General features: G+C 42.5%; 1 protein-coding gene and 1 long non-coding RNA gene across 2 annotated transcripts in view; one reads left to right on the forward strand and one right to left on the reverse strand.

Moving 5' to 3' along the window:
* The window catches only part of LOC309632882, a 57576-nt gene extending 42881 nt beyond the window's left edge, over positions 1-14695 (reverse strand). The window contains exons 1-3 of the long non-coding RNA XR_014247107.1: positions 14654-14695; positions 14063-14147; positions 13880-13930 (exon numbers count right to left, since the gene is read on the reverse strand). This is a non-coding gene — a long non-coding RNA (uncharacterized lncRNA). The remainder of the gene's footprint in view (positions 1-13879; positions 13931-14062; positions 14148-14653) is intronic.
* Positions 14696-14744: 49 nt separating this feature from the next.
* On the forward strand, positions 14745-23694 carry LOC309633822 (NUT family member 2G-like; the record flags this gene model as incomplete). The annotated part of the gene is made up of 4 exons (XM_082403065.1): positions 14745-14973; positions 20533-21247; positions 22201-22329; positions 23376-23694. The coding sequence occupies 4 exons, from the start codon at positions 14745-14747 to the stop codon at positions 23692-23694; spliced, it is 1392 nt and encodes a 463-aa protein (XP_082259191.1).
* Positions 23695-23900: the final 206 nt, after the last annotated feature.

A 23900-nucleotide genomic window follows, 5' to 3' on the forward strand; every position in this document is an offset into this window, starting at 1 on the left:
ACACACATTCCTAGCAGCATTATTCATATTATTTAAAACATGGATGTAACTCAAGTGCCCATCAAATGAGGAATTAATAAGCAATATGTGGTATATACTTACAATGGAATATTTCGTTGTTTTATTCTAAAAACTTCCTTTTTAGGAAGGAAATTCTGTAATATGCTACAACATAGACAAACCTTGAATACATTATGTTAAGTGAAATAAACCAGTAACAAAAAGACAAAAACTGTATGAGTCCACTGATATGAGGCATTTACAGTAGTCAAAATCAAAAAGACAGAACATATAATGGTGGTTGCCAGAGGCTGGGGGAATGGAGAAGTTGAGTTGTTTAATAAGTATACAGTTTCAGATTTACAATGAAAAGAGTTATAAGGATGGATGGTGGAGATGGCTGCACAACAATGTGAATGTATTTAGTACCACTGAACTGAATGCTTACAAATTATTAATATGGTAAACTTTATGTTAGATATATATTTAACTCAATAAAAAAGAAAGGTTAAAAAAAAGAAAGGAAAAAAAAGAGACATCACTGAAAGCTAACATGAAACAAAGCTGTGTCTGGGTCCCAGTCTGCATCCCGTCTGGGTTTGCTGGCATCACAGAAACCCATCTGGGTACTTGGCAAGTTTGAGAACAGGATGTGGGCACCTGTAGGAAAGTTCAATGTGTTCATGACAAATGCTTCCCTGCCACTTGGAAGGGCACCACACATTGGGTATAATGAATTAAATGGTGCCCCCACTGAATATGTCCATGTTCTAATCCCTGGAACCTGTTAGTGTGACATTATTTTGGAAAAGGGTCTTCGCATATGTAATTATATCAAAAACTAATTTGCAATCATTCTAGATTATCCAGGTGGGCCCTAAATCTAATGACAAGTGTCCTTATAATAAGAGGAGAAGACACAGACAGAAAGGAGGAGAAAGACCATGTGAAAATGGAGGCAGAGATTGGAGTGTGCAGCCACAAGCCAAGGAATGCCAACAGCCATTCACTGAAGTTGGAAATTGCAAGGAAAGGAATCTTTTCTAGAGTCTCCAGAGAGATCGTGGCCCTGCAAACACCTTGATTTTGGACTTCTGGCCTCCAAAACTGTGAGAAAATAAATTTCTGCTCTTTTAAGCCAAAAAAGAAAGAAAGAATGGCTGATACCTTCCCAATCTGGGGAGAGAAGATTTGGACATACAAGTTCATGAAGCTAATAGGTCAACACCAAATATCAACCCAAAATGATCTTCTCTAAGACACACTATTAAAAAACTGTGTAAAATCAAAGACAAAGAGAGAATTTTTAAAACTGTCAAGAGAAAAACAAACCCTCACATAATAAAGGAACCCCCAATAAGGCTATCAGTGGATACTCAGTGGAAACCTTGCAAGCGAGGAGAGAGTGGGATGAAAAATTCAAAGCGCAGAAAGAGAAACACTGCCAAAGAAGTTTATCCAGCAAAGCTATCTTTCAGAAACGAAGAAGAGATGTTTGTTCTCAAACAAAAGCTGAGGGAGTTATTCTACACTAGACCTGCCTCACAAAAAATGCTGATAGGATTTCTTCAAGCTGAAAGGAAATGACGGTAATTACTAACATGAGAACATATGAAAATATAAAACATTCTGGTAAAGGTATGTATATAGACAAATTCAGAATACTGTAATATTGTAATACAGTGTTGTGTTAATCACTTTAGTATAAAGGTTAAAGGACAAAATTATTAAAAATGACAATAATATTAATTTGTAAAAATATACAATATACAAAGAGGTAAATTTTGACATGAAAAACATAAAATGTGGGGTCGGGGAGTAAAAGGGTAGCATTTTGGTATGCAATTGAAGTTAAGTTGTCATCAACTTAAAATAAACTGTTACATCTATGTTTTATGTAAGGTTCATGGTAACCACATAGCAAAAACCTACGATAGATACATAACAGTTAAAGAGAGAAGAATCAAAGCTTACATTACAGGAAATCATCAATTCACAAAGAAAGCAAGAGAGGAAGAAAGAACAATGGAATTACAAAAGAGTCAGAAAAATATTAATAAGATGGCATTAGTAAGTCCTTACCCATCAACAGTTATTTTAAATATAAATGGATTAAATTCTCCAGTCAAAAGACAGAGGAGCTGGATTTTTTAAAAAAAAAAGATCCAACTAAATGCTCCCTACAGAAAACTCACTTCAGATTCAAAAACACATACAGACTGAAAGTGAAGGGAAAAAAAAATATTTCCTGAAAATGCAAACAACATGAGACCATGGATAGCTATACTTATATCAGACAAACGACTTTACTTAATTCTTTTAACATTTTTATTGGAGTATAATTGCTTTATAATGATGTGGTAGTTTCTGCTGTATAACAAAGTGAATCAGCTATACATATACATACATCCCCATATCTCCACCCTCTTGCATCTCCCTCCCACCCTCCCTATCCCACCCCTCTAGATGGACACAAAGCACCGAGCTGATCTCTCTGTGCTATGTGCCTTCTTCCCACACCACTAGCTATCTATTTTACATTTGGTAGTGTATATATGTCCATGCCACTCTCTCACTTCTTCCCAGCTTACCCTTACCCCTCCCCATGTCCTCAAGTCCATTCTCTATGTCTGCATCTTTGACAAAGAGACTTTAACTCAAACACTGTAACAAGAGACAAAGAAGATCATTACATAATGATAAAGGGGTTGATTCACCAAGAGAATATAACAATCGTAAATTCATATGCACCCAATATTGGAGCACCCAAATATATTAACAGTGAAGAAGGCAGAAATAGACAACAATACAATAATAGTAGAAGACTTTACTATCCCACTTTTAACAATGAACAGACCATATAGACAGAAAATCAATAAGGAAACACTGGACTCAAACTATACCTCAGGCCAAATGGACCTAACAGACATATGCAGAATATTCCATCCAAGAGCAGTGGAATACATATTCTTCTCCAGTGCACATGGAACATTCTCCAGGATAGATCATATGCTAGCTCACAAAACAATTCTCAGCAAGTTTAAGAAGACTGAATTGATACCAAACAACTTTTCAAACCATGACGGTATGAAACTAGAAATCAATTAACAGTAGAAAAACTGAAAAACTCAGAAATATGTGGAAATTAAACAGCACACTCTTCAACAACCAGTGGGTCAAAGAAGAAATCAAAACAGAAATAAAATATCTTAAAACAAATGAAAATGGAAACACAACACACTAAAACTTATGGGAAGCAGCAAAAGCAGTTCTAACAGAAGTTTGTAACAATATATGACTATGTTAAGAAAAAATAAATATCTCAAATAAACAACCTAACTTCACACATCAAAAAATTTAAAGAAAAGAACAAACTACACCAAAAGTTAGCAGAGGAAAGGAAACAACAAAAATCAGAGCAGAATCAAATGAAATAGAGACCAGAAAAACAATAGAAAAAAATTGAACAGCACATTAAAAGGATCATACACCATGATCAAGTGGAATTTATCCCTGTGCTGCAAGGATGGTTCAACATATGCAAATCAATAATTGTGATACACCACACTAATAAAATGAAAGATAAAAATAATATAATCATCGCAATACATGGGGAAAGAACATTTGATGAAACAAAATACCCTTTCATGATAAAAAAAAAAAAAACTCTTCACAAATTGAGTATAGAATACGGGTCATATTCAACAATCCTACAGCTAAAATCACACTCAAGAGTGGAAAGGTGAAAGCTTTTCCTCTAAGATCAGAAACAAGAAAACAAAACAAGGGTACCCAGAGTGGCACCACACATATTCAACATGATACCAGAAGTCCCAACCAGAGAAGTCAGGCAAAAATAAGAAATAAAAGGCATGCAAATCAGAAAGAAAGGAGTAAATCTGTTTGCAGATTTATGATCTCATAGATAAAAAATCCTGAAGACTCCATCAAAAACTGTTAGCACTAATTTTTAAAATTCAGTAAAGTTCCAGGATACAAAAATCAACATCCAGATATCAATTGCATTTCTATACATTAGCAAACAAATATCTGAAAAAGAAATAAAGAAAACAATCTTATTTATAATAGCATCCAAAATAATTAAATACTTAGGAACAAATTTAACCAAGGAGGCAAAAGATCTGTACACTGCAACTATACGACTTTGATGAAAGAATTTGACAGACACAAATAAATGGAAAGATACCTCATGTTCATGGATCAGAAGAATTAACATTGTTAAAATATCCACATTACCCAAGGCCATCTACAGATTCAATGTCATTCCTATCAAAATTCCAAGGGCATTTTTCACAGAAATAGAAAAAACAATCCTAAAATTCAAATGGAACCACAAAGACCACGAAAAACCAAAGCAATCTTGACAAAGAATAAACAAAGCTGGAGTTACCACACTTCCTGTTTTCAAACCTTATTACAAAGTTATAGTAATCAAAAGAGTATGGCATAAAAACAGACACATAAAACAATGGAACAGAGTAGACAGCCCGGAAATAAACCCACACATATACAGTCAATTATTATTTGACAAGGGAGCCAAGCATACTCACTGGGGAAAGGATAGTCTCTTCAAATAATGGTGTTAGGAAAACTGGATGTCACGTGTAGAAGATGAAGCTGGACTCTTAACTTACACCACTCACAAAAATTACCTCAAAATAGATTAAAGACATAAACATAAGACCTGAAACTGTAAAACTCCTAGAAGAGAACATAGGGTAGAAGCTCCTTGACATTTGTCTTAGTGATATGACATCAAAAGCATAAACAACAAAACAAAAATTAAAAAATGGGACTACATCAAACTAAAAACCTTCTGTACAGCAAAGAAACAATTCACAAAATGAAAAGGCAACATATGGAATGAGAGTAATATTTGTAAACAAACTAATAAGGGGTTAATATCCAAAATACATAAGAAATTCATTTAACCCAACAGCAAAAAACCAAGCAATTCAATTTAAAAATGGACAGAAGATCTAAATAGACAGTTTTCCGAAGAACGCATATAAATGACCAACAGGTGTATGAAAAGATGCTCAACATCAATAATCATTAATGAAACACAAATCAAAACCACAATAAGATATCACTTCAAACCTATTAGAATGGCTATCATAAAAAAGACAAAAGATAAAAGTGGAGGAAAAGGAATGCTTGTACACTGTTGGTGGGAATGTAAATTGGTACAGCCATTATGCAAAACAGTATGCTCAAAAAATTAAAAAGAGAACTACCATATGATCCAGCAATCCCACTTCTGGATATATAGCCAAAGGAAATGGAATAAAATTACTATCTCAAAGAAATATCTGCGCTCCCATATTCACTGAAGCATTATTCACAATAGCCAAGATATGGAAACAACCTTAGTGTCCATCAACAGGAGAATGGTTAAAGAAGATGTGACAAATATATCTATATATATAGATATACACACAATGGAATATTATTTAGCCAAGAAAAAGAATGAAATCTTGACTTTTGAGCAACATGGATTGACCATGAGGGCATTATGCTAAGTGAAATAAATCAGAAAGACAAATACTGTGTGCTATCACTTATACATGGAATGTAAAAAAGCTGAAACTCACAGAAACAGAGTAGGATGGTAGTTGCCAAGGTCTAGGAATTGGGGGAAATGGGGAGATGTTGATCAAATGGTGGAAACTTCCAGTTATAAGATGAATAAGTTCTGGTCATCTAACGTACAGCATGGCGACTACAGTTAACTATAATGTATCATATACTTCAAAGTTGCTAAGAGAGTAGATCTCAAATGGCTTAACCACACACACACAAAGGTAACTGTGTGAAGGAATGGAAAAGTTAACTGACCATACTGTGGTAATCATTTTGCAATTATGTATGTGTAGCAAATCATCACATTGTATATCTTAAACTCACTCAATGTTATATGTTAATTATTTCTCCATGAAGATGGAAAACAAAACAAAACTGCAGTCCACCATTGTTCGCTTAGTTGATCAGACTGGCATCCCAACACAGTCTATTGGAGGAAGCCTCCCCTCACTCACTTTTGGGAGAAGCCTCTGCCTTGTATGTTAACTAGTTATTCTAGTCACTCCTAGAGTCACCAGCCTAAAAAGCAGGTATGTTGATCTCAGACAAAAAGAGACTGATGAGATGAATCTGTCCTGGCTAAGGTGCCAACTAGTGAATTATAGCCTTTTCAGACCTATACTATAGCACCTTTAAGTTACAGAAGGAGCTGAGAAGGACCTTAAGGACTACTCCTTCAAGATCCTATAACAATTTAAGTTGGAATACAGCATATGGTAGACACAGCACAAAGTGGCAGCAGCCAAAGTGCAAATGCACCAAGAACTAACAGTGCCTTCTTAGGCAGAACTTGCTGTGTGGTAAAATCAGTTAGAAAGCCAAGAGCAGCCCAGAGGTGGCCCCTCCATTGAACACTTGAGTCGTTCTGCTCACTGTGCCAACTGTTCTAAAATTATGTCCAGGATTTAATTCACGGAGGTGACCAAGTGATGATACAGAGAGGCCAATGCCTTTGAAACTCATTAGTTACATTTCCTGAAAGAAGGGGACATGCAACACCACACAGGGCTAGTGGGTAAGTACCAGGTTTGGTCAGGAGGCAGAAGGAGGAACAAGGAGAAAGCCTATGCCAGAGCGTTTATTGGAATTTTGACAGAAAATGTAAGGGAGGGCAGAGTAAACAATTTAGGATTGCTTAGTTTGAATAATTCTGGTGGGTTTTAGGCTATAGGTGTGGTCCCTAGTTGCCTGGTACCTGACCCTGGGACATTTTAGGTCAGGGGAAATATTGGCTTAGTGTGTAAGTTAGATAAATGGGGTAATTGGGGCTCTAGACCCCAGACTGGTTGGTTGATTTGCATATGAAAGACAAGCTCCCAGAGAGCCCTTTGCTAGCCCAGTGTGGGGCAGTCTCTCCCTGGCCAGACAGCTTTTTAAGGTGTCAAAACATCACAAAATACAGAAAATGAAAACTTGATTAATACACTGCTGCTGCTCTACATGGCCGTTTGTCCACCAGGCTCACTCATCTCAAGACCCATATGCCAGGACCACACAAATGCTGAAGGAGTGTGAATCTGCCTAGGTACAGACACCCTGAACCCATCTGCACGAAGAGGGGCCAGAAATCATCAACATTTATGGGGATTCTTTGGCCCTAGAGAATGGACCAACTCTAAAAATAGAGTTACCATGTGATCTTGCAATCCCACTCCTGGGCATATATCCAGAGAAAAGTCTAATTTGAAAAGATACATGCACTCCAATGTTCATAGTAGCACTATTAACAATACCAAGACATGGAAACAACGTAAGTGTCCATCAACAGATGAATGGATAAAGAAGATGTGCTATTTATATGCAATGGAATATTACTCAGTCATAAAAAGAGAATGAAATAATGCCATTTGCAGCAACATGGATGGACTGAGAGATTATCATACTAAGTGAAGTAAGTCAAACAGAGAAAGATAAATATCATTTGATATCACTTATATGTGGAATCTAAAAAAAAAGATACAAATGAACTTATTTATGAAACAGAAATAGATCCACAGACATAGAAAACAAACTTATGGAACCAAAAGGGAAAGGAGGGGAGGGATAAATTAGGAGTTCAGAATTAACATATACACACTACCATTTATATAATAGATAATCAACAAGGACCTACCATATAGCACAGGGAACTATACTCAATATTTTGTAATAACCTGTAAGGGAAAAGAATCTGAAAAGAATCACTTTGCTGTACACCTGAAACTAACACAACATTGTAAATCAACTATACTTCAATAAAAAAAATACAATGCTTCCTTTGGAATTTTCCTGAAGGTCAATGACCAGTTGGTATCTTTACTGTGCATTGGCAGGAGGTTATCTTAACCCATGAACTGATTATTTTGCTATCGATGAATAGAAAATTTAGTCCATACATAACAATTTTTTAAAAAGAGAATTTATTTTTTAAATATTTATTTATTTATTTGTTTGTTTGTTTGGCTGTGTCAGGTCTTAGTTGCTGTGTGCAGGATCATCGTTGCGGCACGCGGGATCTTTAGTTGTGGCATGCGAGAATCTTTTAGTTTCGGCATGTGGGATCTAGTTCCTTGACCAGAGATCGAACCTGGGCCCCCTGCATTGGGAGCGTAGAGTCTTAACCACTGGACCACCAGGGAAGTCCCAAGACAATTTATTTAAGAAACTGACAATTCGTCCTTATCGTTTTGAGTGCAATTTGAATCCACCCTCACTTCTAAATTCCACTGCCACTTACTTATTGTGAGTCACTTCACCAACCACAACAATTACTGTGATCCCCAATTCCACTTTTTCAATCTTGCAGTAGTGCCTCAGCTCAGCTTCTAAAACTGCCATTTTCTTGTTTAAAACCTTGCCTGGGAAACTGTCCAGCTACAGATTGTAATGGTGACCACCTGAATCTGAATCTCTTCAACCTTCCAAACCAGAAGATCAACAATGACAAGTAAAACAACACAAATAAAGAACACTAATAAAATTACTATTGGCCATACTTTAGATATACTAGGGTACAGAGAATACCACGAACTTCTAATTATTTACAAGTAGAGAAATGAAAAACAAATTTCAACAGGCTCTCACTGAGACAGGCCTGGGACCTGGGACCTTTTGCTGCAGTGCTGCAACGCTTGCACCTGGACAAACCTCTCCTCAAGCAAAAAAATACAAAGAAACTATAAGGGGCTAAAGATAACTGCATGCATGCGCAGTTGGGACAAATTATGTACAAAAGATACAAAAAGAACAAAAAACCTCCCTACTGTCATTTCTGAAGACCTAGGAGCAAAAAAACAGGGTGTCCGGAGCAAAAGCAGGGTACTGAGCACGCCCCCTGCACTCAACACCACCAGAGGGGTGGACAAAACACTTAAGCCACCCCTCTGGCCCAACCCCTGGACACCCCCTACGCTCACCCCATATAAAGAACCAGCTCACTTCCCCCCCACCAAGTGAGCAAGTGAGCAAGGGAACTGGTAACTTGTTCTGGCTCCCCACTGCTGCAGCAGGGGCCCCAATAAAGCCTTGCCTGAATTTCTTGTCTGGCCTCTAGTCAATTTCTGTTTATTGAGGAAGGCCAAGAACCCTGGTCGGTATCATCATGGCTGGTAAAAGTCTACAGGCATGAAGAATGAGGGAAGGCGAACTTAAGAGATTCTGTGAAAAAGAAAAGTGGAACAGAAGATGCAGATAAAGATAGACAAAATCACTTCCAGAAAGTGAGATTACAAGAGTAAGTGTCAAAATGTTAAACACAAGTTGAAGAATTGTCAATTTCTGGCATCAGCTATAAGAATTGGGCTTGAAAGTAAGCAGAACTCTAGGTATTAGCCTTTGGGAAGCATTGCTTCTGGGGGGAGAATCTGCCAAATGGAGAAGTGGTGGCAGTGAAAAGAAAGAAGGAAGAAAAAGGAAGAAGTAAAAGTTAAGGATCCTACAGAAACCAAAGACAAACATGTCACACCACCTCTCCTCTCTTTCTGCCACCATCCCAACCATTACCAACATAATCAAAAATTTTAAATGCATTTGAAAATACTGGTAAAAGAGGGCACTCTTACACCAGGAAAATTATCAACAAAAAGCCTAGGATTGAAAAAAAATTAACTCAATTCAACATAAAGTACTACAAAAAGTAAATAGAAAATTCAAATTAAAATATTTCCTGTGATAGATATTCTTTCCAAAAATTAGTAAGGGAGCAGAAGAATACTGTAACAAACTTCTAAATTGAATTAAATATTCATAAACAAGCAATTAGTTTTAAAACAATAAGTTTTTTAACATTGAATGCATGCATTGAATCAGCAATTTTAAAAACTAATGACAAAAAAGGACAAAACACACAAAAAATTCAATGAAAGTCAATCAAGTTCAGAAAACGAATTGAAGAAAAAGACAAATTCCACCAGGGAAGGAAGAACAAATTAGAGGGTGCCCAAGAGAGTACAGATTGGAATAAAATTTTAATAAGGGACTTTGAGGAAAGGCAGGAAGACAACCAAGAGAGTACATCTGAGATTTTTTTCAAAGAGTAAAAATGTTTAAGGAGAAAGTGGATGAAATGCCAGGCAGGCAAGAAAAAAAAATCTGATCTTTATATAATTAGAGTTACTAGAAATGAAAAAGAAACACAACAGAAATAAATATTGATATTTAAATCTGTAAGGCAAGAAAACTACCTGGAAATAAAAGATAACTTAAATTGACATGTTGAGAGGGCCTACCTTGTACCCGGGAAAATGATTCAAAAACAAATCACTTTGAGAAACATGTTAGTAAAACGACTCTAAGGAAAAAAATCATCAGGTCCTCTAAACAAAATAATCAAATTACCTATAATGAGAAGAATATTAGTCTAGCACCAGCCTCTCAAGAGCAGCATACAATGCAAAGCAACAGTGGAACAGCATTTTCAAAATATTCCATAGAACAAAAGTTACCCAAGGTTTTTATATTCAGCCAAGCTGCCTTTAACGTATCAAGTCTATAAGTAAACAGTTTCGACTGTGCAAGAACACAGGGACTATTGTGCAGGTGAGTCATTCATGAGGAATCTACTATAGGATGAGCTCATGTCAACAGCACACACTGAGGAAACCTTGGTAAATGATTGCTGGTGATTATTTAACATATTTAATTGTAAATCAAATACTAACACAAGAGTAGGGTAATGGGTGAGCGAATAGTGTTTAATTGTTACATGTTCCGAGTATGTGGAAAGAATTCCATTAAAAATGGGAGGAGAAGAGAGGGAGAAGAGTGAAATTTGAAAAAGGTAACTGACTGTTGTATATATGAGTGTCAGTGAGTACCATTTAAAACTGACAGACTAGATAGCAAAAGCTTTTTAAGAAAAAGGAAAATTAAGGGCACTGTAACAGGTATACATATAAAGAGTACTTAGAACAAAACAGAATCTAAAAACCTAATAAAATAATAAAAGGATATTTTGTTATATTTATTGTAAATAAAACATATCAATTATAGCATAAAATAATATGTCAGAATTGAAACAAAATGTACTTGTAACATTAAAAGTATATGGGCAAGGAAAAAAAAAAAAGACTGCACCAACTTGATCGACCAGGGTCAAGGCACAAATACCAAGGCCCACAGCCCCTGAATGCCCCACTCAAAATTCTCATAGAGTCTCCCATACACGTACGCACTGATGCCTGAATATTCTTACTTCACACACACACACACAGACACACACACACACACACACCAGTGATAAATGCTGATGAATGCTTAATAAAATGCTTTCCAAGGGCAGGTAGGAAAGCTTTGATTTATGGAGCTTCACAACTTACCTGGTGTAACTATTCTCAGCATGACTAATTTCAACCTGACGTCACAGAGCTGGGAAGAGATATGCACCATTGACTATACCAAGCTAGTACGAGCCAGTTCCAGCGCACCCCATCCCCTTTCATGTGAATATGTGCACACAGTCTGACTGCACCCTGAGTAACACCCTGAACTCTCACCCCAAATATACAAACAAAACCACACTACATATCTCCAGAACATATCTCAGAACATACAATCTTTCATATACACTAAATACACCCATACAACTGCTACCTGAAACCTGAATGTACATACAAAACACCTCTCACTACCTGATTTTTACACAAAACCACTCACCTTGAATGTGCTCAAATACCAACATATGCAACCAACACACTACCTGTATATTCACAACAAATAACCTGTAGACACATAGGCTCTCAAAAAACACCAAGTATACAGTTGTTTCATGAACCACCAAAAAAATACCCACACACAATCCCACAGTCCCAAAATACATATACTCCACAATTCCTGAACACACAACCTATACAGCCTCTCTGTTTCCAAATACATACACTGAAGCTCTCCCATATCTCAGAATACACACCCCATAAGCCCCATGAACCTAAAGACACACACACAGGCACAAAACAACCAAACTTACCAAATATATACAGGACCATCCCACGAACATTGAAAATACACATATAAGCAACTCCACCAAGTTCTTCAACCAGTACATTCCAAAGTGACACAAAGAGGATCCCTGAATACTTTAATACACACACAAAGCCCTTATGCACACTCTCATAAACTAACCATGAACATACACCCCTCATGCTCAGATACATACAAGATACAAAAACACCAACAATCCCTCAACTGTAGCTACTATACACTCATGACCTCCACACACTCATGGACACACACACCAGCAAATATTCCCAATCTCTAAATATATATATCCCCCCAAACACTATACATCATCCTTACATTTCCAGAATCCAACATTACCACCACAATCCCCAAACATTTCCAAACACAAAAATCCCAGCATTCCGGGAAACCACTGTGACCATTTCTGACAACCTCAAACCCTATGAATTCACCCATGCCCTGATGGATATACACACAAACCAGTACACACTCCTAAGACACATCTCCAGCATATCATATATAAATACACATAAAACCCCTTCCAAGTCCCAAATTACACATCTTAAACCTCCATACCCCTAAATACTTACTTAGAACCATATCATATACTTCCAGTACCAATAAATTCTCCCATTCTCCTGTATACACATAACTCCATTACTATATCAACACAAAAATACTCACTTCCAGATACAAATAACCCCCAATGAAAAATGTAAACACATACTCTAGTAAATATTCATCTAATCGGCTACGCTCCTTGAATACACACACAAACTCAACATACATGTTTCTCACCACAAGCCCCAAATATACCCCCAATTACTCAGCATACTACACATATGGAAATATACCAACCTATAACCAAAAATAAACATAAGGCTTCACACTATCTGCATATACATAATCCCACACTCCCAAATACTCACACTGAAATAACACCACCTGCTTCCAGAACACAGATTCATATAAACCCCACACCAAACAACACATTCATATGCACATATACATTATACCACCAGTCCCATAAAATAGTCTTAAACCTGCCCTCACACACCCCAAAACACACAATTCCTGAAAACCACCAAAAGAAACGCACATAATACAGCATGCCCTAAATATACAAATGATCCCTCTACATTTCAAAAATAGGCAAAACACATGACCCTACACCAAAAATAATAAACACAAGTACTTTTTCCAACTTTTCCACTATGTACATGCAGCTAACCCTTCAAAACCCACCATCAGACACGCATTTCTAACATGCTGGGAGAAAACACACAAATAAACGCACATTCCCAAAGTCTTACACTACAAATACATAACCCAAACAACTTGACTACATCTGAATTACATCTCAAACCCTCTACATAAACTCAAATACATCCACTCTCACAACAACACACTCATGTCTTCCACTTAACCCCAAATATCCACACAGACACCACCAACCCACAAATACAAATACACTACTCAGATTCTCACCAACTCCATAAATACACAAATAAACCTCACGCCAGGAATTCATGGAAACACATTCCCAATAGACTCCCAAATAATGATATACATAAAACCACCCACTGCCCATGAGGTCCTACAATCCCTGGAAGATCTACAAATACGCATATACAACATGACACTTCCAGATACACATAAACACCCACAACTCCCCAACTGCCAAAAACAAGGATGTAACTTCTTAATATCCTTAAATACGGACACTGAACTCCAACAAGCCACAAACGCACATATATGTAATTCACACTACAAACACACCCACACAGTACTTTCACAACCTCAGAATACAAACATAAACTACCTTAAGCCCCATACACACCTGCAGTGGTGTGTCATCAAGCAAAGCCTTAATAACCTGAATCAGCACTCCCTAAAGAAATGTGGAGATATATACCATACAATTAATTTTAAAGATATAATGGATGTGTGCACAGAATTTACAAATAACTTAAAATGTACACTATTCTTCACTGTAAATTCTATATACCGAATTGATTCTTACCTAATCCTTTCGTTGATTTTTGCTGAACTTTTGCATCACCAGCCAAACTATGCTTGCAATTCCGTCATGATCTGAGAGTATCAGACTACGAATAAATGCTTATTGTTAGATTCAGGAAACTTACTCCTCTCATTGACAAAAGAGTACAGTTTGAACATAAGTGTTGATTGATATTTTTATGTTAAAAAGTTACTAGTGAAGCTGTGAGGATGTTCGCTAGATCTTCACTCATATTCCAGTGACCTGAGCTACACCTTTGGAACCAGATGAGGGTTTTCAACTCGCAAGAACTCCCTCTAGCTTTTGTACTCTTCAGAACGCGCAGACTAGAACGGCACCTGTTTAATACCTCACACACACTATTTCCCCCCCGACTGTAGGCCCCGCAATCACTGAACCCTTCATGCAGCCGGCTCCCCAGTGGTGCCAATAACCCTGGGGTAAACCCCTCAAGGGAATCGAGCTCTATGGGGGCGTGAATCCACATTGTGGGGAGTCTCCTTACACGGACAAGGGCACAAATAACCCACAGGGTGAACACCAGCGCAGAGCGGTGACACCTGAGGGGTGAAAAGTCCCCGTACCCCTTACCTCAGGGTTCCTGGAATTGACTCTCGAGGCCGCCATGACAAGCCCCGCCCCCGCCGGACGGCCGTTGGGGCCCCACCCTCCGCGCTCGCGCATGCGCTCCTGTCTTCTGGAGCCGACTGCCACAACAGACGCCAGGAGCCATTGGAGGACGGCGGTCCGCGTGCCCGAGAGCCCCGCCTCAGTGGGCGTGCGCAGGCGTGCAGGCGAGGGGCGCGCGGGGATCTGTTCCAGGAGGTCTCTGCAGGAGAGGAGAGAAATGCAGGATCGGGCACGCTACGGAGCATCTCTGGCGACGCTCCTCGCCGGGAACCTTCGTGACGGTCTCTTCTTAAAACCAGCTCTTGTGAGATGTGCACTCCTGATTTTTATACTGCACACGTGAAACCCATGCACTTAGCTACAAATAGTTCTGGAGAGCTCCGCTCTAAGCACAGTAGCCTCAAATTGGGGCAAGTGCTTTCATGCCCTTTGGACTGCAGTTCCTTGGTTCTTCTTTATGCCTTTCAAAAAACAGTAGGTCCTTTTTCCTAGCAAGCCTGAAGTTTCCGTTAAAGAACAATTCTAGCAAAGAATTCAGACCTGGGAAACACTCTTAAGATACTGTCTCCTGACTCCGTTCCTAGAGTTTTTCCAAACGCATTTACTCTACTAGAATATTTTTTCTCAGTGTATTTAATACATGGAGGTTTTTCAATAAATGTTGATTCACAGGTGTTTGTACGGTTTTTTTTTTTTTTTTTTAAATAACTTTGAGAGAGAGTGGACAATCTGGGCCAATTTCAACACAGCAGGTAGTATGGGAACAATTTTACTTTCCCTCCCTCCTTTTTTGTAATCTCTTGCAGACTTTCAGTTGGCATTAAAAACAACAACAACAACAAAAATAGTAGCGGGATCAACTTACTGACCTGACTCTGTAATACTTCCCAAAGAAACTTCAATCATCAGATCCTCTTTCTGGTCAATTGCAAGATTAGAGCATTTCTCACTCAACAGGATGCCCCTGAAGACCCCTCACATCTAACAGCACTAAGCGCCTCCAAGTGCACAGACTTGAAAACTCCACAAGACACAAACATGGTATCTCTTCGTTTCTTTAATGTTTCGTGATTGAGTGGAAGATGAACTGTCTTCTGAGGCTTGGGATGCATGTCCAGAGTTGTTTTTTCTCAGTAGTCAATGCCTGCCCGCAGCCTCTGTGCAGGAATAGTCAGAGATCATGATCCAAAGGACTTTTAGATACTCCCTTCTGTGACTGCTCTTCCCAAATTACATTTGGGCTAATTTGATTATCTCTGTCCCTGGGGTGTAGGATTTTGAAGTATTACAAAAGTGATTGCAGAATTGGGACTGGCTAATTTTTGCACAGCGCAATTTTTGTATCAGTGGCCTTGAGAAGAGTCCTTCAAATACTGTATCAGAATTATGAGTGAGAATCTTGTAAATAATTGGTTGAATGACTGAACAAAGGGAGGAAGCAACAAGGAAGCCTGCCTTTCTCGAGTGCCTGGGTACAATATTTTGCCTCACCATCCCTCTAGTGTGAAGTTATTGGTTGACAATCATTTAAGTTTTCCTTCATTATAAAAGCTCCAGTACTGACCGATATTCCCAAATTGTTTATTTTTTTCAGTCCCCAAGAGGAGTTTCTTTAGATATAAAGTTCACCATGATGTTGCTTGAAATATTCTCACCTTATCTTCTCATCTTCTTTTGAGTCAATTTTTCGTGACAAGGGGCAAGGAACTTCTTAAGCACCAACAGGAGTCTCTTTCACACTGTGGAACAGTCCTTCTAAACCTCTGTTTCCTTCCAACACCCCACAATCAGTAGGAGTTGTACTGCTGCTACAGCAGTGAGTGAATCTCGTCTCCCAAGAGATTTGGTTGCCATCCTCTGAGGTTTTCAGCCTTCATCTACCTTGACAAGTTTCCTAACAGTCCTGTCCTCTCACAACACAAAACACAAATACTCTTTCATATCATTTTGATAGTGTTAAACTGACTGACATGGATTCTCAATATGAAAAAAATAATCAAACAAGTTTTTTAAAAGGAATGCTACCATGATTCCCGTGCAGATGGGACCATATGCAATGATGAGGCCTAGATTCTAAAGAGCAAGGGTAAGAAATGCAGACAGGAAATTAACAAACTTGTAAGCAGGGCTTGCAGGCTAGGATTTAGATGGAAGTGGGTTTGTCTGGATGGGGATTGGTAACTGGTAGATAAACTCTTGGCATTGTGTCAAAGTGCACATCCATTTCATGGGTAGTGGATTTTTAACACCTAGAAAAACCAGGGCACTAGGATGTTTAGTCCCTTTACCATAAGGAAAGAGAAAAAGATTTTCTGCCTTCTTGTTCCTTACTTCTGTCCTTACCCCTACTAAGCCAAGATATTCAGTGCTTATATGATGGCTCTTCCAAATCCATTTCATCCAAAGAGCCTGCAGATTTTATGTATGTTTACAGTTGTGTTTTCTGCTGGAGCCAATGTGCACACTTGAGTCTCTTTACTCCAAGTTCTCTTTCTCATAAAGATGAGTAACTAATAATAGCTTGGTATGTTTATACTTTTTTGGTAGTGTTGCCAGATAAAATACAGATTTCAAGTTAAATGTAAATTTCAGATAAACAGGGAAAGAATTTGCAGTAAAAGTATGTCCAAAATTTGCATGGGACACCGTTATACTAAAAACGAATTCATTGTTTATGTGAAATTCAAAAATCAAAATCAGTTAGGCATTTGTTATTTTTCTTTGCTAGATCGAGCCACCCTATTCTTTCAGGTACTTTGAAATGTAAGAGACTGTAGAAATTCTTGTTCTAGGAATCTAGTGCAGAAACAGAGGAGCCACGATACCCATACAATCATTGGAAATATCCTCAGATATATTAGAACGTATATGAAATTTCAACTAGAAAAAAAAATGAAGGCATTTTTAAAAATGAAAACAGATTGCCTTCGTTTTTAGTTGCATGGCGTATCCCTGGAAAGATTTTAATGAAACAGGTAACACTGGTTTCCTCCGGGAAAGAGGTGGGAGGAGGACTCGCCACTGCATATTCCATTTTGCACAATTTAATTTTGAACCATGAGACGGTGTTGCTCGCTTAAAATATTATACTAAAATCATTTAAAAGGTAAAAAACTAAATCTTTTACAACCATGGAATACTATGAGAAAGACATTTAGTGAATTCTGGTCTTGGACATGGGGGCTGCATGACGGTTTTTTGATGGACGGGGGCTTTCCAGCACAAAGGATCATTAGTAAGGCTGGTCCTGCTGGATGTTGGTTGGAGCACAAGGACCACTCCCTTAGGAGTGATGTACATACAGCAGTCAAAGACACTGGATCTGCTGAGACAATCCTAATTTCAAATACTCAGTTCCATGTGGCCATAAATACCCAAGTGTTTATCAGACTAACAGTTCTGAATTTTGTTCAGAAAGTCTAGTCTCTGTTGAAGTAAGTCAAGAGCCAGGTAGGAAGCAGAGTGTGTTGAGGGACACAAAACTAGGTTGATGGAAAAAGAAGTGAAAGGAAGGGACCGTCAAGTCCAACCTCGGTGCCGTGAATCAAAAAAACAGTTTATAAACTGCGTAAAGAGGCACACGCCAATTGTGTTGCCACTGTGTGAGGTGGAAGGAACTTCCGGTTCTTGCCTACCTGCCAGAGTCCTCGTGGAATGTCTCCCCACCCCCACCCTACCCAGACCCACGTGCCCTCTGCCCCTCCCCCACTGCAGAATGTTTCAGCCACATTCTACTGTTATGACTCAAACGTGCCCCTCCTTCAGTTGGATCCTGAGCGTCTGTTGAAGCAGGTCACTCTCTGGGTCCTGGTCTTGACTTTTCTCATTGAGGCTACCAGGCAGCAGTAGTCCGTGCCCAAGCCTGCAGGATGGCTTCAGAAGGAGGTAAGCCTATAGGCTGGGGGTGTGTTCTCAGAGACCCTGCCATCCCTCACATCCTTCGGGTTCACACGTGACACTTCACGGTGGGCACACAGTTGGACTGAAGTAGAGGGAGAAGAGAGCACTGGACACACGAGGACATTTCACCTGGGGAGACTGGGGAGCCTGAAGAAACCTGAGACTGCACTGGGGAGGAGGGGTCATTGGAGGTGGATCAAGAAGAATTGCCCTGGCTATGGAGAAAGGATGGCAGCAGGCAGGTTGATTCTTTCTAGAAGGGAGACAAGCCACTTTGAAACGTGTGTGTAAGGATGTGTGTGATGTCCTGGTGGTGACACAGGGAGGGTCATGAGGAAAGCCTAGACCTGTCTTGTGTTCCTGAGGCACCTGAAGCTTGCCTCACCATATCTTTCTAAGGGATTTGAACAGGAGCATACTGTATCTAAGGGGGCCGTGGGGAGAGATGGTCTTGGTGAGAAAACTGTTCAGTGGGGCTGTGTGTGGCCACACCTGCAGTGAAGTGTCCTCTCCGAGAGCTAGGCAGGAGGTTACTCTAACTGCCGCAGCCCACACCTCGTCCACTCCTCCCAGCCCAGAGCTCACTTCTCAGTTCAGGCAACTGTTGCTTTGGATTCAACAGGGGATGGGCAACCGTGTAACTTCAGCCAAAAGAGGGCTCAGGTTCCTGAGTTGCTCTGAATTGTTCTTCCTTTTGTGGAATCGCAGTACTTCAGACCTACTTCATCTCGTCCAGTATCTCATGGTGGACCCTCAGGCTGCCTTGAGAGGAAGAGTTTGTTCATATTTCCTGTCACTCCTTCATGGACAGGGGACAGATGTGGAGTGGGGTTGTTTCGGGCGGAATGTCTGTGAAGGCTGCTTCCTCTTTTAAAGGGGGAAGGAGTGTAGCCCAGGGGCAGGAAGACGATCTTCTGTGTTATTATCAAACGTCCTATGACACCTGTTCTGGTTAATTAGGTGCACCGTGGTGTGTACCTTGTTCTCCTGAACAGGGATGTGATCCAGACAACTTGATCGCCATGGCAACTGGCTTCTGCCTGCTTCTCAGATTGTCTTTCCGTTATTGGGAGCTGGAGGGGGAAGGACCACAGGCGGTCTGTACTCCCATGACCAATGTAACATGACAATTCCCTGGCCCTTGTTTAATCCTCTGCAGCCATCACTGGCTGTGAAATGACAGAATCTAAGGGACACGCACCTACTTCTCACACACCACTCCCCGCACCCCCGCCTCCTAGGAACAGAACTCCTGAGTGATGACAGTGACTCTGGGCACTGGGGAGGGGGTGGCAGGACCTGGCCCATGTTACGTGTCTGCTGTGGGTTGTTCTGAGATGCAGGTGCATTCTGGGCCAGTGTTATGGGTTTGTATCGGGATTCCATTAGAGAGATATTTTCCAGCATTTTGTTTTGTTTTGTGAGGCTAGGAAAGAAAGAGGGGATTTCTACTGAGCATCAGGAAAAGGAGGACTGAGGAGGAGGTGGGGCCCTAATATTTTACACAATACCTGTCCACAAAGGGCCTTTGGGTGCCTAGAACTTACCTTGGAGAAGGTCCCTACCTGCTAGTACGCCGGCTGAGGGGCATTTCTCACAGAGCGGATGTCCACACAGTTCCAGATCTTGGGAGACAGCCTGTGAGGCTTAGGTGCCAGGCGGTGCCTTAGGGAGGCTCTCCAAGTCAGTGCTTGCTGAGGCGATTTCTTCTCGGCAGACAGGGGTCAGGGACTTTGGTGGATGGGCGCGGGGTCACCAGTGGAATAATTCTCCACTGGAGGTCAGGGCATGAAAATCACTTGAAGACATTTGCACGCTGCACAGTTTCCCTTGTCCAAGTGTCCCTCACCTGTGGAGATTTACACTCTGATGCCACAGAAAGCCTCAGTCCCACTTGCCCATTCTCCTCCTCCATTCACTCCTTTCCTTTGCCTCAACAGCATGTCCAGTGCTGGGAACGGATGTGACCATGAACCCCGGTGCCTCCTTGTCTACTTTCACGGCAGTGCCCTTCCCTCCACCCATTCCTGGCGCCCAGCACCGGCCACCCTGGCAGCAGCACCTGCCACGTCCCATCACCCCAGCATTCCCTCCTGGCAGTAGCCTGCTGCTGCCAGCTTTCCCCAGGACGCCTTTGGTGGCTAATGGTGGCCGTGGCCCCAGTGGCCCTGGGGCTTGCAACCTCACTGTCCAAGTCAGGTCACAAGGGAGGCCAGTGGAGGCCCCCCAGACTCAGACCTTTGTCGTTACTCAGGCCCCCCTCAACTGGAGCGCTCCAGGGGCCCTCAGCAGGAGTGCTGCATGTCCTGCACCCGAATTCATAGCAACCCCTGTGATGGGGACCGTTGTGACTGCTCCAGCTGTTGGAGTTAGTCAGGCTGGCAAGGGAGGCTGGACCCCAGGCTTTCCTCCTCAAGCTCCACCACCAGCTGCCCAGCTGGCCCCTATCATTCGCCCAGTGAACTCTGGGCCATGGCCACATGGCACTTCCAGGGAGGGCCGCCTGGCCACCAACCAGCCCAACGCCTCGCAGGATGGCTCCTCTAACACCCAGAGAGAGTACAGTAACTTCCGACGTTGGCAGCGCTTCAAGCCCCTGGCCCGGAGACACTTTCACCTGAGTCCTGATGCAGAAGCTTTTTCCTGCTTTCTCATGTGAGTGAACGCTCAGGGGGTCCTGAGCTTATGGGAGCTTTTAGATAAAGAGGAACTGGGGATGGACTCGCACGTTAGCTTTCTAGGGCTACTGGAAGGAAGGTGTGAGGGCGATGTCCATGCTATGAGAGGGCACACTGTCGGTCACATGGGTGGGCCTACCAGTCCGTGACATCAAGACTGAAATGTGCCCTATCTCAACGGGCCCCACCACCCTGTGAGTCTGGCCAGCTTGCTCTTCCATGATTCTCATGGTAATCTGGACTGAAGACTTGCAGTCAGAGAGGGTCGTGGTGTAAGGTGAGGAGCCAAGGAGTGGATGCCGCACTCTCCTGTGGTGCCGTGTCCTTCATACAGGACTTGAGCGTACATGGCCAGGGGAGGTCACTTCAGAGGAGGGGGAGGAGCGCGGGGCCCAGGAGGGCGCTTTATGCATGCCTCCACTTCGTTGTGGAGAATTCCACGAGGAACAGGGTGATGGTAGAGCTCTCCTAAGGGCGTGGGCTCTCTCCCACTAGACTTGTGAGCCTGGCAGGCATTTCCATCCTAAACCTCCGGTCCCTCGTAAAAAGGGGACAATTACACTTCACTCAGAGGACTGTGCAGAAGACGCCTTGGGCTAATCTATGAAGTGTTAGCAGATTGCTTGGCACATGACACGCCTCATTGATGATAGTGATTTTTATTATGAAAATGCAGCCTTGAGGAGGAAAAGAGCTCCCCAAGGCACAATGTCCCAGCTCTAGCCTGGGAGTGGATGGTCATCCTTGAGTGAGTGTGAGGCGGTGACAGCAGTGGCCGGGAAGGCTTGTCTTTGCCCTCCCAGACACCCGCCTCTCACCCTCCTGTTGCTCAGTCATTCTGGGTTGAGTGATGTGTGGTCCACATGGGCGGGTGGGGTCAGGCAGGTGGGGGCTGGGCTGGGCCCGGAGACTGACCCCGAGGGCTTACAGCCCAGTGCTTCGATCCGTGGCCCGCCTGAATCCCAACATGCCGCTGGAGGAGGGACTGTGGAGGGCCGTGCAGGAATGGCGGCGCTTGAGCAACCTTGACCGGATGATCTACTACGAGAGGGCGGAAAAGTGAGTCAGCGTCCTGGGCCCAGGGGCTGCGTGGAGGGTGAGGCGAGTGGGTGAGGGCAGGGTCTGGCCGTGGGGGTGCTCATCAGAGAGGACAGAGGAGAAGGACTGTCACCCAGCACAGGGTCCCCGCAGCCCAGGGGCCCTACTGTCCCCCAGAAACCCATCCCTCACATTGAGAGTTTGAGACTTCTGTCCTTCCTCCACCAGGAGCTCTGCCTTCCCCTGATTTTGACCTACCCTTGCCTTGACATGAAGGTCTCAGGACGGGGCAGGGTGAAGCTGTGTGTCCAGTAGGGGTCCAACTCCGGCCATATGGGCTGGGCCGGGGAAAGAGCTCCACCCGCCAGCCTGCTGCTTCCTTAGTGGTGGGTGACTGGCGGCCACTAACATAGATTTGGAACCACCTCTCCTCATGAAAAGTGCCCTGTGTGGGTACCCTGGCATCCCTGAAGAGGCTGGGGAAGCCAGCTGTCGTCGGCCCAAGGGTCTCCGGCCCTTCCAGTGTTTGCTCCATGGTAATCCCCTTGGTTTAAGAAACAAAAGCAAACAAACGAGTGCCTCTCAGAGGAAAGGAAGGCCTCTCCTCTAAGCTCAGCATCCACATCGTCCAGCCTCTCCTGGGCCCTGTTTCCAGGTCTATGTTCCAGGAGTCTCAGTCCTAGCCCAGGGTCCTGGATTCGGGCAAGGACCCCTGTGGGGAACACATGCCTGTTCCAGCCTCTGGCTGTCAGCCCTTCATGTGGTTCTGGATGGGGACGGGGGCATGAGGAGGGTGCCCCCTGGGTCAGCCATGTGTCCCGTTGACCTGGTTCAATTCAGCGACCTGGGTCTATGCTGTTGAATGCCCTCCAGTGCTGGTGAGGCAGGAAGGGTCCCAGATCTTGTTATCACTTCCAGGAGCAGCTCTCTGCTGTGGACAGCACCTCACAGGGCCTTGACGGCCCCAAGGCACATCCTCTCCCAGTGCCTCATTCTTGGCTGCCTTTGTTGGGCTCCAGAACCCAGGCCTTTTTCTCAGGGTGGCCTGTGCCTCCGTCACCCCCCAGGTTCATGGAATTTGCGGCCGAGGAGGAGACGCACATTCAGCATTTGCAGTGGATGCAGTGCGCGCAGCACCTGCCTCCTCCAGCCCCACCGAAGCTGGATCCTCGGGGGCCCCCAGCCCCGAAAGTGCGCCTTCAGCCAGGCACCCAGCTTCCCACTGGAGCTGAAGGCACAGGTAACAGGGGCCTAGGCTTGGCCACCGTCCCCATGTGTATCCTTTTCTTTAAAGACAGGGGCATTGGTCTTTCAACCAAAACAGCCACCGAGGCGGGGGGTGGGGGGGTGGGGTCTCAGCTGCCCTTTGTCACTACGGGGTATTGACTTGGTCAGTTTTGTAACTCCTCTCACACCTCCCTGTCAAAGGACCCCACACCAAGTCTGCCTAAAAAGTGGGCTTGATGGGGAGACCCCTAGAAAATTGGAGGTTCCCCACTTCCTTACTTGTGACTCTCTTAGATGACCCCCTTACCTCCCCTCTCCAACTGTGCATGAGGCTTCAGATGGTCCTGACCCCTCCCACACCCACA

The sequence above is a fragment of the Balaenoptera borealis genome, assembly GCF_965194805.1.
Source record: "Balaenoptera borealis genome assembly, chromosome: 8".
Lineage (NCBI taxonomy): Eukaryota > Metazoa > Chordata > Mammalia > Artiodactyla > Balaenopteridae > Balaenoptera > Balaenoptera borealis.